General features: G+C 42.5%; 1 protein-coding gene across 2 annotated transcripts in view; it reads right to left on the reverse strand.

Annotated features, from left to right (window-relative positions):
* Positions 1 to 219: 219 nt before the first annotated feature.
* Positions 220 to 14,592, reverse strand: part of pparg (peroxisome proliferator-activated receptor gamma) — a 32,413-nt gene continuing 18,040 nt past the window's right edge. Inside the window, exons 4-9 of one of the 2 annotated variants that reach the window (XM_030091776.1) lie at positions 13,604 to 13,742; positions 7,563 to 7,762; positions 4,402 to 4,540; positions 4,105 to 4,310; positions 3,645 to 3,888; positions 220 to 1,296 (exon numbers count right to left, since the gene is read on the reverse strand). In XM_030091776.1, coding sequence (XP_029947636.1) covers positions 1,049 to 1,296; positions 3,645 to 3,888; positions 4,105 to 4,310; positions 4,402 to 4,540; positions 7,563 to 7,762; positions 13,604 to 13,742 — 1,176 coding nt within the window. In that variant the 3' untranslated portion in view covers positions 220 to 1,048. Of the gene's footprint in view, positions 1,297 to 3,644; positions 3,889 to 4,104; positions 4,314 to 4,401; positions 4,541 to 7,562; positions 7,763 to 13,603; positions 13,743 to 14,592 lie in introns of both variants that reach the window. The other variant, XM_030091775.1, reaches the window with a different exon arrangement.

The following is a 14,592-nucleotide window of genomic DNA, read 5'->3' on the forward strand; positions in this document are numbered from 1 at the left end:
AAACGCTCAGAAACACAGAGAAAGTCCTCAAAGCTCCAAGTAGTTTGGATCTCAGATCTTCTGTTGTGTTGCGGTTCATTCAAGCCTCTCACGTAATCCGGATTAAACCCGATTTCTGTTCACAGAGTCAGAATCAAACAAGCAGACGCTGCTTTTTATGCACCAGATTTTTTTAAAGAAACTACGAGGCTGGAGACAGACGTCAAGTAAAAAGTTAAAAAAAGATTTATTTACAGCTAATATCTTATAAATCCAGTCTTTTGTCTGCGCAGCCCCAAAATAAACATTACAAAGATCAGTCACAGAAGACTCACAACATACAAAATAATCTCATCAAGAAAAATTACAACCAGTTTCTCATAATTAAAATCTAAAAAAAAAGGAGCCCACATATATTCAAATTGCTTTTATCTACAAAACAAAACATACATTTGAATATATATATCATACATTTTGTGTGTATAATATATAAAGTCTTTAAAGTTTATTCATTCATTAAAAAAAGAAGAAGATAAGATGTTAAAGGCACATTACAGTATGTACAGGTTCATTTCCCCCAAAGAGCAAACTTTTCTCACAGCTTGTTTGACACTGACAAAACGTTGCAGGCTTCAATCAGATCTGTATCTATGGATTAAAAAGAGATAGCACCTTCACCCTGACGCTGAGACAGAAGACGACTGTGTGTGTGTGTTTGTGTGCTTGTGCGTGTTTGCCTGCTGGATGGCAGCGATTCGTTTCTCCTGAAGGCACTCGAAGGTGTTGGAAAAAAAAAAAAAAACAGCTAGAGACTGTCAATAAGAGTTCCAGACACACTGGTCTCTGGTGCTCTGGGTGGTGGTTTTGTATTTCGATTGGCAGCCTACTCATAACAAAATGTCCAGGCTCAGCAGCGGCTTAATGATTGCGCACCACAAGTTATGCATTCAGGCTGTGGAGATAAAAATCTAACACTCAGATTCGGTATTTCTTTTCCTGATTTCTCTTTTCCTGTTCTTCTCTCTCTCTCGGTTTGTTTCAGTCAGTCTGTCTGGCGCTGCCCCCGGCTTTAGTACAGGTCCTTCATGATCTCCTGCAGCAGCGGGTGTAAGCACATGTCCACCTCGGTCTTCTTCAGCAGCTGGATGAAGTGCACGTGGTCGGTGACGATCTGCCGCAGGTCCGTCATCTTCTGCAGCAGCTTGGCGAAGAGCTGCTGCGAGTCGGGGTGGTTGAGCTTCAGCTGCAGCTCCAGAGAGTGAAGCACCGTCTCCTGAAGCTGCTCGATGGGCTTGACGTTCAGCAGGCCGGGCCGGTCTGCGGGACACACACACACACACACACACACACACACACACACACACACACACACACACACACAGATCAGATCAGATCAGTGACCCGGGGGCATCACGGTTCAGTGAGTGGAACATTAGGGACAAATAACAGAATATTGTAACATCTGAACCGAAACAAGTTGAATTTTACAGAAAAGAAAATACTTTTTTATTGGTGCAAAATACAGTCAAGTGTCTAAATATTATCTCATCCATTTGTGGAATGATTTACTCCGTGCTTTATTTGGCTGTTAAAAGTTGCCTCGAGCTCTGAAAGCTGATAGTGTTTCTCCTCAAACTGAAGCTGATAAAATTCTGTCACTTCTCAGGCCGAACGCCGTGTGCAGCCTGTGTGTTCTCACACACTCACGCTCTTTGACAGGAAGGCTACTTTGTCCGCTGGATCGCTGCTTTTCACTGATCTCTGTTATGCTGGATTCTCTTCCTAACACAGTGAAATTACAAAGTTACTTTTATTGAAAATGAAAGTCTTTTCTTTTTTTTTTTTTTTCCATCTCATGAGCTGAAGTGAACCTGACGTCGGGCTGGTTTTGGCCTGCGAGCCATACGTTTGACACCCCTGCTTAAGTTTACATTAAGGATGATTTGTTAATTTTTCTACATTTTTTTTTTTTAAGCTGGTGTCAAATTACAAGTAGCTGATTGTGAACAGGACTTCCCGAAAGATCACGGGCTACAGAAAACTGAAAGAAACACAGAAGTTTGTTTTGTTTCCAGCAGAAGTAGAATAAAAAGGTTGGTATGAGCTTTATAATGTTTCCTTTTATGGTTTGAACTGTGAACCGTGGCAAGCTTCGCCAACAGAGAACCACAATATGACATAAATCCTTCAAGCGGAGATGATAAATTCCCCCTAAATACCCATATCTGCTGCCGATCGCCAATTCAAGTCGTCTTGATGCTACTTTCAAAAGAGCACTTATCTCACGTCGAACTATTATCTGAGTCATTTAAGTTAATGACTGACTCCAATGTCAGGTTTATATCCTTAACTTGCTCAAGGTCAGGCTTTTCTCAAACAACTACACGCTAATCGCCAATACTAAACCAACTGTGAGGAACTGGGAGGAAGTCTGAGTGCGTGACAAGCTGCTTTGAAACGTTTATTTTTCAAGAGTCCTCCGTAGAGGATCAGATCTGACTTTCTGGACCCAGATCTGCTTCTGTATGACAGTCTAAACTCTGACATCCAGACCAGCTTCATCTGGATCCTCAGCATGGATTTATATAGATTTGATCAGACTAACAAGATTTTAAAGGTTATTTCATAGTATTTTATCATCATGGCGATTATTATTATCATTTTGGTATTTAAATTTGGTATTTAATTACTTTCATCTTTGTTTCTCTGTCCTATAAATTCATCTCCAGTGCAGATTGGTGCGATTGTTCTCTGAACTGTGCCGTCTTCTTTAATCAGCCTCACCATTCCGCACCAGAGAAGATGGGAAACGGATGTTTGTGCTCCACAAAAGGCGGCTGTTAAAATACCCTCTTATAGTGCCCTCTTCATCCGCCTCCCACTTAAATCATTTGGTCATCATTTTATTGGCTGAAATTGCTCAACTCCGAACTGCATATGAACTTTTGCATCACCACGTGAGGCCACGTCATGTGGGTCAGTTCGGGGTCATAAACTGTTCGTGCTGGACTCTGATGATGGTCCCGGTCAAATCGCCATGAGGACGACGATGAAAAATCATGATTAAACATTCATACCTGCAGCACTGTGAATTTATTCTAAACCTCAAAACTTCAAACTGGTCTCCTCTAAGGAACTCAATTTTGCGATAAATCACCAATAATAATGTGATAAAGTTGTTTTCTTGTTAATTTTTATTACCACGTTCTGACCTACATTTCACTTGTCATTTAAGATTTGCTCTTTTTTCTTTTTTGCTTTTGCCCTGACATGAACCCAACTCATCCCCCCCCGAGTTCTGTGTCCCTCAGGAAACTGATAAATGGGTCAAGGCTGGCCATAGATAGCATGTGTAATGTATACGGCGCAGGGCTGTAAAGAGACAGAGCTTCACTTCAAACAGTCTTCACAGCACTCTCGTTTTTTCATCTTGACACCATCTAAGTCTGACAGCGTCAAAAGCAAAGGATAACTTTTAAAATATCACAGTTTGGTGGATTTTTTTCTTTATGTGGTGCTGAATATTTACAGAAATTGCTGAGTAAGTTCAGTGGGAGAGTGGCTGTGCTAAGATATGTGTGCTGTATCTGTAGCTTCACGTTAATGGACAGATACTGAAGGCATGTTGATCTCCTCGGCTCCTCCTTCGTCACGAACACACTCACCTCCGCTGAGGATGATGACGGCCAGGAACAGAGCCATGTCGCTGTCGTCCAGCTCCAGCGTGTTGAACTTGACCGAGAACTCAAACTTTGGTTCCATCATTTGACCGAAGGGTTTCCGGAGACTCTTGAGGAATTCCCGTGTCATAAAAATCTGTCCATAGGAGATCAGGGTCCCGTCTTTGTTCATGAGAGGCGACATCATGATGATCAAGACCTCAATCATGCCGTACTTCAGCAAAGTAACCTGGAAAGAACAGTACAGGCTCACTGCAAGGGTTTAGTCTGGTGAAGACTGTCAGATGGATGTATGAAGATTATTTTATTGCGAGAAACAAGATTTTCAAATTCAGCTGTATACACAGAGGTTAACATGCAAAAGAGAAAATCTGACTGCAGGAGGACGATATCCCTCCCCACCTCAGTTTTCATGGACGTCTCATGCTGACGTCCAGGTTCTCACCTGGTCGTTCAGGTCCAGATCGACGAATCCGGGGATGCTCTTGGCGAACTCGGTCACCTGTCTCACCGCCTCGGCCGATTGTGACTGACAGCTGTGGAAGAAACGCAGCTCGGCCATGTCCAGGGGTCCCTGTCCACAGATGCTCTGCATGCCCACCACGCCCAAGTCCGACATGGGATGAACTCCGGCGCCTTTGATCCCGAAAACTGGAGGGAGGAGAGAATGTGAGGTGAAAATCTCAAATACATATTTTGTTTTGTATTATAAATAGAGGGTAAATAATTTGTTTCTACCAACCTCCGTGTCCGCCTGTCGGGATGGAGGTCTGCTGCTGCTGCTGCTGCTGCTGCTGCTGCTGCTCTGGGATGGGAACCTGCCTGCAGTTGATAAACTGCTCCCCTTCCATCAGAGACTTCATGTCGTGGATGACAAAAGGCTGGAAAAAAAGAGACAAAGCAAAGCTAAACATTAGATAACTCCTGGGTCTTCTGAGGACACGTGAGCTGCAGAGGCTGAAACAAGAAAACAGTGTGTGGACTTCGGTCACGGCTCATTAATCAGAGCGAGCAGCAGTCGATGTCTGATATCTCGTGTAAAGGCACGACGACAGTGTGTTAGCTGCAGGTTCAGACACACACACACACACACACACACACACACACACACACACGGGGAAAAAAGTGAGTTCCCAGGTAAGTGAAGCTGAACTGAGCTTTCTTTCTCTAAGCTGAGACGCTGCACCAACATGCACAGCTGTGATGAATGAGTCTCACAACAACAAAGAGCTGAAATTTCCTTCTACATCATGTAAATGAACAGAGGCAAGTCTTAGAAGGAAGTTAAGCAGGTGATTTTGGAAGTTATGAAACAATTGACCACTTCCTCAATAATGTAATTCTTTGTGTGTATATTTGACCTCCATGGATCAGCCATAACATTAGGACCAGATGAAGTTATAGCAGCATGCAGGGAACCAGTATCTGGTCTTAAAAGTGTAAAAATGGAAAAGCAAAAGGATTTGAGTTCAGGGTGTGTCTGGAAGGTTTCAGGCTGCCAAAAGAGGACCTGTATGCTATTAGAAAGCTGGTCACAGTGTTATGCTTCGTAGAGGAGGATGCAAAAAAATGCAAAATACACAACATTTTCTGAAATATTTTCCGAAGAAAAAGATGAATTCATAACCATTAAAACACATGTGGACAGTACAGTTTCCCTCCAGCTCTTTTAAAGCCTCCTGTGTGTGTTTCTGTTGCTTTACTCACATTCTTTACTTAAAATAAAGGTGAAATAATCTGGTAGTCAATCGTCTTCACACATACTGTACCTGCCATTTACAACCCTGTTTTAAAAATAAATGCAATCACTCAGACTGCAAAAAAATAAAGCAAATAAAAGTGTTTCCTGTTCTGATGGAGCATCTCGTCTGCAGTTGCAGCCCAGTAAAACACTGATTACACATAAACCCATATCAAGGCCGTGCATGTAAAAAAAACAAAACTAAATATTCTCCGAAAGCTAAAATCACTGACTCCCACTTTGTTTTAGGAGACCGGCTGTGGTTTGGTAAATAAACCAGTAGTGTCTCAAACAAGGAGGCGATTCAGTGTCATTTAGCTGATATCACTGCCGGGAGCAGTCAAAACAAGCAGAAGGAGAAACCTTGAACCCGAAGGATCCTAAAAAAGTACATCCAGATCAGCTTCTCTTGATTTAACTACGGTAATAATGATATAGAGACTTTTCATTAGAGATGGGTGAAAAATAAAATACCATTTGCTGCAACATATTCGCCAATGAAATGTATGAAGAGCAGGACAGAGTGCAGGGAGTTGGTACTGAAGGAGAGCTACGGTTAAAACACGTGAATTATATCCAGTCATCAATACGATTACGGCTGTTATAAAGTAAAAAGTTCTTTCTCAAAAACTCTTTAGTTACTTCTAACAACATTGAATTATCAGCGAGGACGACAGGAAGAACAGGCTGACGACATTAAACTAGACTGTAAATAAAACTGAACGCAACCAGGAAACATCTGACAACTGTTGAACAAATTTCACAAATTCACGAAAACAATCATCTCACGATACTGCGTTCCTAAATTCAGCTGTTGCATCTAAAAGATCAAGGATCTTTAGGTTTCAGGATGATTAGCAGAACCAATCAGAGCGATCAACACTGAGACGGGTTGGACCTGACGGGACACGTCACGTGATTCACCCGCATTTAACCAAACGCTGTCATTACACCAAATGCTTCACTTTTTCCCTCCTCGAGTTTAAACAAGTGCATCTGACTTAAACATGATCGGTGTCAGTACTTGTTGCTAATAATTTTCGTGTGTTGTGCAAAATACAAATTACATAATTTTCTTGGATGATTGAATTTAATTCTGAGTGCATTTAACTGTAATAATTGGTGCTTTTTTTTCTTTAAAAAATCTCAAGCTTACTTTGTTTAAATTGTTCAGCTTGTCAAAAGCAAAGGAAGGTCATAAAGATAATCTTTATTTCCGATTATTTTGTAATGTTTTAATACATTAATTATCTCCACAAAGTCAAGAAGTAAAGAAGAACAATCTAAGTCAATTGATTGATAAGATTTTTGTAGTAGTTCTATTTTCAAATTGTTTTACATTACACAGTGTTGAAATCTTTTAAATGTGAATACATAAAGTAAAGATTTTCCCACCGGCAGATTTATATTGTGACTCCTGACGTCTGAGTGAGGATGGCGAGGAGGCTACTGGGAGGAGAAGTCCCATGTCACCCCGTCTCCTGGCTTGACCGCCGTAATCCGAAACGTTCGAGAGGAGCCAAGACACGCAGAAACAAGTCCGTACACTTTTCATGTCGGAGCAGCAATAATAGCCTGAAAAGATCTCATCTGAACAAAACCGGGGGCGGCGGCGTGATGACAACATGCTGGAAATGTGCTTCAAATGATTTAACCAGCATATTTCACTAAACCTGAGAACCTGATCAGATCAGATTAAATATGGATTCTTTCTTAATGTAATCTGAGTTCAGCGGCAGGATTCTTTCAGTGATGATGGAATTTTGTAAATAACAAATACAACGAGTCGAATTTCTGTTTGGTTGGCATCAAACAGAAGTGTGCATTGTTTTATGTTTTTCTGTGAGCGACTGGTTGAGCAGCTCAGGTCAGAGCAGGACGAGAACGTACAGAAAATGTCGATGATATGCTGATATGATATCCAGGAATCTAACAACAACCGGGGCCAGCTGCTCACAGCAAACAGCTCACCTGGTGAATGGCGTCACCGCAGAGCGGCTGTTCAAACGCTGCTTTATTCCTCCTACAGTCCTGTTTTCATTAAAAAAATGACTAATGGCCCGGCAGATTCACGTTGCAGTGGTTTTTAAATAGTGTTCAATCTATTCCAGAGATGTGTAAACAGAAAGAAGTGGGCGTGGAATGAATGCGGCGCCGCTCACCACGTTGTCTCCGGTCTTCCCAGAGAGGATGGCCCTGGCCTTGGCCTTGGTGAGGGGGAAGTTTTTCAGATAGGCCTCGTACAGATGCCGGGCCAGCGCCCTCAGATCCGCCGCCTCTGGGTGCATGTGCTCCATGTCGGACGAGAACTCGGCCAGCAGCTTCTCCTTCTCCGCCTGAGGCATCCGGCCGAAGCGAATAGCTGCGAAGGGAAACAGAGGCGCACAGTGAATTTACATATTTGGACTAAATACATAAAAGATGGAGCCCAGGGTTCATTCGCTCGACTTTCTGTCAAGGTTAGGAAAGTGAGAAAATCAGTTCAGGAAGTAGTGATAGTTCACAGTGAGGCGCATTGTTGCCGGTTTTCATCGGCTGCTGTAATGAGCTGCACGGTGATGGAGAGGTCAGTACTCCCACCGCACAGACAGAACACCCCCACTTCAAGTTCAAGGCCCTTCTGTCTCAAGCGAGTTTCTTCTCACAGTCTCAGAACGCGTTTCAGGTCGATTAGTGACCGCAGTATCTCAGTGTGGGACGGAAAGTCATTAAAAGCTCATCCAGACTTTCATTTCGGTGGAGGACCACAGTCACACGTGCGGCAGCAGAAAGCTGCAACACGAGCCGCAATCGCATGAACTTACATGCCCTCATCGTAATCCCCCTCCTGTCAAGTTACCCATGCACCAAATATTTGCAGTGAGCTGTGAAAGATCTGTCATCCATATAATTATCCAAAGCAAAACATGCAAGTATGTTTTACACTTAATCTGGACATGAATACAAAGCACTGAGCTCTCTGAGCCCGGCTTATCGGTGCCACTCGACGGCGCGGGAGCAGCCGCCGAGCGTCCCGACAGCTCGTCCTGGACTCCAGGCAGGCGAGACAAGCAGCGACTGCAGCTTAGAGGAACAGAGATGAATACGCTGCACCGGACGCCGAGCGCTCTGCGTGGCCTCGCAGCATCAAGCTGCAGCGTGCTAACGCTACGTCAGCGTTAGCTCGGGGAGGAGCTAACGTTTAGCTTCTTCAGAGGCCGCTTGGCGAGTTGGATAACTTTTCTGCAGCAACCACAGTTTGACCTTGGGTTCTCCACGATCAAGGTCAAACATTCACACTTTCACATGTTTTTCTCGAAATGCAAATATGTAACCCCGACTGAGCACACTGACATACAAATACCTGAAATACGCTAGGCTAAAATCTTTTTTTTTTCCCCCGATTTTGTTTTTCTGATAGCTTTTCATATAGATTCAAGATATTTAAAAAAATCACAAGAAATTTAGTGATAGAGAAATCACAATTAATGAATAAATTCAAAGTATGCCTCCTCTGGGGTAATTCAAAAGTAATTTAAAATGACAAAAAACAATATATCTCTGCAAGCAAAGTACTGATCAAAGGTTTCTGAATACACTTTATTATGACTGAAATAATCTCTATTCTATAATCAATAAAGCTAAAAGACCTTAAAACTCTCTGGAATGAAATAATGACAGAAAAGATATGTCTTTTCTTTTAGTTTTGATGCAGAAATCAGAACAGATGAAAGCATAGTTTTAAAAAGTTTCTCTACTGGTTTATTTTACATGTTTTTATCAGTGACAATGAACAAATTGAGTTTTATTGAGTGATTACTTTAATCTATTACTGGCTTTCTTTGTTCTTTTTCAGTTCATTGCCTCTGTCCCGCCCAGCTCACGTCTCATAATGTGTCCAAACTGAAGCTGGGAATGAATAGCCCTGCCCTGAAATCTAATTTTATGTTCAAATCTCCCCTTTGTTTTTATTGTGATTCAACATGAATCTATGCAGCTTTTCTTTCTTGTGGAGCTTTTTGGGTGTTTGTTTAAGTTCTTTATCACTTCTCTAATATTTGTACAGGGATCAGCAGCTAATGTCCACAAAATGACCAAACTACAAAAAACAAACCCAGGATCACGAAATACTAAAGCAAGAAAAATCCACGAGCGAGGCAATTTGCAGAATCAGCAGGAACGGATCGGGAGCAACAAGACTGCATATTAATGCATATTTAAAGAGAAATCAAGCAGTAGAAATCTTCCCAAAGCAGATGTGTGGTTGTCAGGAGACGGCACGTAGCTGTTAATAAGCAGAGACACGAAGTCACGGCTGCTCAGACAATGTCTGCAAATGAGTCACAATCTTCATGTCAGCTTTCAATGGAAGAAAAAACAGAATCTGTCAGCAACACACGATAAATGTTCCTACTGTCTTTTTACGAGGCGTGTCCCACGAGGCAATTACAACGTTTAGTCCATTTAGTTAATGTGCTGGTGATGAGTTCACTGGAAACCTGAAAAACCATCGAGTTCCCCCCCGTCTCCCCCCCCCGCATCCGGCAGTGCAGGTAATATTACACAGCGCATGTACAACCAACAAAGACAGCCGGATAGATTTCCGATTACAAAAGCCTTGTTGCTTCTTTGTACAAGAGAAGGGGTTTCACACTCGTTTCGGTTCAGGGGCCTCACACGGCGCCGTCTGATCGCCAGCCGACCGGACCAGTGGAACAGTTGAAAATTAACACTTTTTAACAATTCCAAGATTTCCCTCTGTTTTCCTGTAACGGTGTATGATGATATTGCAAAAAAAAAAAAAAAAAAAAAACCCTACGTTTTTACCCAATAGATGGTTAAACCGCCTGTTGGTGGAAGTCATTAATTATCCCTCGCTTCTGCACTGACTGCACATGTGATTGTGTAATGCTGACTATGTGATGAATGCACACCTTAAGCAAATGAATACAAAGCCGAGCGGCCCCGCCGCCGTCCGGGCAGCGCGCCCGCAGCAGTGACACAGCACATTGCAGAAATCAGTTGAGCTCTGGGTTCACTCCGGCGCGTCAATGATTGACGGGATGAAAACCCACACGTAGCGGGTTTTCAAAGCGCCGGCCGGGGCTCATGAAATGACGCCGTGGTGATATGACGGCGCGCGGAGTCAGGGAGACGGACAGGGAGATAAAGGAGCTGGACAGACGCTCGCCTATAGAGCAAATCTCAGTGTTTACCCCTAAACAGCGCGTTATGGGGCAGCGTTTCGCAACACTCCGAGAGTTGTTTCCTATCATAACTGAGCAATGCTTTCTTGATCACCGCCTCCAAACCAATACATCAAAATGATTCTCATGCATCTGACAGAAAAACTGACTGCTACAGTCTAATTCAGAGTTGAGGTCATATAATCTGAACTGTAATTACAAACAGCCAAGCACAGTATGTCAATGCTGCACACGGGAACCAAACAACCACACCGCTGTTTCCAATAATTAACATAATTACACACCTCGACGAGGTGCAGTCCCTGCGTTTCACTCTCGATCAATTTCACCAAGCAGCAGTATGAGAACAAACGATTCACACATGCAAACTGATCAGAAGCTGCTTCAGAGCAGAGACAGCGATGACGAGAGATTAAAGTGACTTAAAGTTGTATAATTTACGAGCATTATTAACTTTTTTTAACTGTTCTCTGAAGCAGCATGCCACATCTTGCATTCCCACAACATTCAGGTGAAGTCATGCTGCAACTACAATATGGGCGTGTGTCTGGTATCTCTCATCAGCTGTGGTTTGACACACATCTGTCATTTGTAGACGACAAAACACAACTGGAGCAAAAGCTCCTGATAAAGTTCTGCTGCGTCTCTCACACACAGTTCTAACACCTTGTGGCAGGTAATAGAGCATGTCGCCAGCCAGTGTCGCACAGCCTTTTCAACGTTGATGAAAAAAATAACAACAAAAATCCCACAGTGTGGTTATATGGTTGTAGTTTTGTGCTAAACTTGCGCTTCATGTCTGTTTGCTGCTGAGGTGCTTCTCAAACATATTGATCACTATGAGGGGAAGGTGAAGTTAGTCACAAGACGGGATGCACACAGTAGGAGTCTGGAAATCCTGCAAGCTGACATGCAACAAAGTTTTTACTACTAAAAAAATGTTTCTGTTAGTCACACCTCTATTTTTAACTTGATTTTCACTGAGATATGTAGAGTGGAAACTTCCCTCTGTTAAATTCTACAAAATCACACTATCAGCCCACATATAAGTTGTAATTCTGCCAGTGCACATCAAACTTTTGCCCTTTTTTTTTTTTTTTTTTAAATTAAATCCTCCCCAGCGTGCTGTGCAGACTGAGCGGTATGTCCGTGGGCGGTCGCTAAAGTGAGCAGACGTAACGACAGGAGCTGTTTCCAGCAGCTATGCTGAGAATTTTAGGTCTGTGTGACACGGTGAAAACGCTGTGGGTTGTCCCACCCTAACAGGTGCAGCAGAACCTGACGGGAGAGCTGGTGACGCGCCAGCAGAGCGTGACCCGAGTCTGCTCGCTGCAGGAACGCACCTGGGAGGGGCGGGGCCGGCCGGAGGCGGGGCTGGCCGGGGCCGCTGATGCGCCTCAGTGGCCACCAAAGGATGAATAAAACCAACAAATCCGCTCTGATGGCGACGAGTGAATAGAGAGATTTTGGAATGAAGAAGGCAGTTTTCTCTTGACAATGTTGTGAGTTCAGCTTTCAACAAGTTACCTCTCAAATAAGTTCAATTATATGATCCATTCTCAGCAAAGCACTAACCACCCAGACAGCTCTGGTCATAATGAAACGAGCTGTTGTGCAGATTTGAATTTCTTTAAATAAGTTTTTTTTGTCATGTGAATATTTCTGTCTTTTTCACCTATAAATGTTTTGCAGATTTACTGAAATTAACAGAACCTGTAGGCATCTAACATGTAGGAAATCTGTTCAGATTATTCATGGTAAAAGAAGAAAAATCTGAACCAATGGATAACCTTCCCCACTCCTTTAACAACCTTTCTGTATTTTAAATTCTCACTTGGTTAGAGTCAAATTGATTTATTTCTTCATTCAGGCAGGAGGCTTTCACAGATATAAATGAGTAAAGACGGGTGCTGAAATTTGTGATGTTATCTGACTTATAATCTGTGTTTTTATTGAAAATGACCATATTCTGTGACACTCCACATGAGATTATACAAAAAAATAAACTTATGTGATTACAGGTGATTACTGCTTTTAAATCCAATGCAATTACTACAGTTTCACTAAAAGTTGACGGAGTTTCTGTAACCATCTATGGTTAAAAAAAATTGCCTGACGATTTGTAGAATAAGTCTTTTTTCTGTGGATAGCGGTAAATTCAGACATCTGTGACTGAATCACAAAGGCAGTCGGCCCACATGACTGAACAACATGAAGACTACAATTAAAAACAAAAAGGCTTGAGTAATCAAAACCTCAGTTTGGAACGGTAGCTTGGCTGAGAGAACATTTATCGTTCAGTTCAGGCTCAGCATGAGAGATTCACCGGAGGTCTCAAAAAGTTATTTTTCAGTGTGAACCCTTGCACAGCGCCGGGTAAAAATAAGGCATTTATAACGTGCAGTTCAAGTTAAAGTTAGCCATTCCACAACAGTGTCATCTGCAGATTGCGCTCTCGAGGCGGCAGATGCCCTCCACAGGTGATGGGAACTGAAACCTGACGGGGGGCTTCGTGATGCAGCCCCAAGACCTCAGAGGGCTTTTAAGGCAATGGTGCAGCTTTCCACAGACATTACAACCGCAGCTCAAAGACTAAAGGGGCAGCGGTGTGGTGAACATGCAGCTGTTCTCAGAGAGTAATAAACATGGTGTAAAGATGCATTTCCTGGAACACAGTCTCAGAAAAAAACGCTCTTTTCTCCTTTATTTATGTGAAGAATAGATGAGGGGAGGTTCGCTCGGACGCTGTTTATAGGGCACAGTGTTGAGAACAAGAAGTTTACTGTGTTTTGAAGGTAAAAGTTCACATGAGGTCCATAAGCCGTCATAATTTTCATGAATTCTTAAAACGCTCCCAATTTCCACAGCAAGTTTTCAGTGATTGTAGATAACTTTGTAATCTGGAAGAAATTCCATGGTCATGTTTTTGGCACGTTTTGATTTATTATTTCACTTTCTCTTCACATGTGAAGGTGATGGTGAACAGCAGGCTTGCATGCGACAGCACCTCGTCTTACCGTTGTGCGACATGCCGACGTTGAGGCACTTCTGGAAGCGGCAGTATTGGCACTTGTTGCGGGACTTCTTGTGAATGCGGCAGTGAAGATCACAGTGATCGTACACCAACTTTAACCTGATTGTGCGTCTGAAGAAACCCTTCGGAGAAAGAAAGACAGGCGGTTAAATTTTGCAATTTATTGATAATTCATGTCAGATAATTCTGTCAAAATTTATCAGCAGTGACGATCAGTACACGTGTTGGTCTGATGACTGATCAGCGGTGTCGATGTTATTGATCCATGTTCAGTTTCAAGACTTTACATTCTGTGACTCTTGTGAAGAACATCTGGTTTTAAACAGAAAGAAATGAAGCTCCTGGTTCAGTTTAACACTTCAAATTTGTTTTTAACTTTAAGTCAGACTTTGATGTTTATTTTAGATATTATTCTTTCAGTAAAATCTCCATCTTATTCTGTGTAAAACATCTAATTTTCAATATTTAAAAGTATTTAAAAGTATTGAGGCATCACCATGTGGCATGAAAGTGTTTCTTCTCCAAACAAAAACAATAGTGAAATACTCATTACACCGCATGGAAACTCTAATATTGACATTGTTATGATAGTTTTGTGATATTGCCAGTATGCGGTTTTCACCTAAACACGTGTTTTTACGCATATTTTATTTGTTACTTATCTGGATTTGATATGAAAAATATCTAAAAGAATAAAAGTTGATGGCGTTTCGGGGTAGATTCAAGCTTTGATGTTGTCAACCTTCGGACCGAAGACGCCGTGAGGCCGGCGCTTATCTCAGCTTTTAACTATGGAGCCGTGATCAGACTCCCACTGCACACTCCTCCACGCAGCCACAGGTCCGTTGACAGCTGCAGACTGTCTCATGCTGACTAAGAAGCTCCTGAAGACCGATGCACTAGATAGTGTGAAATCTGCACTAAAAAACAGACCTGGGGGCAGGAAGCTCCATACCGAGAATTTTTCCGTCA

This window comes from Salarias fasciatus, chromosome 5, assembly GCF_902148845.1.
Source record: "Salarias fasciatus chromosome 5, fSalaFa1.1, whole genome shotgun sequence".
Lineage (NCBI taxonomy): Eukaryota > Metazoa > Chordata > Actinopteri > Blenniiformes > Blenniidae > Salarias > Salarias fasciatus.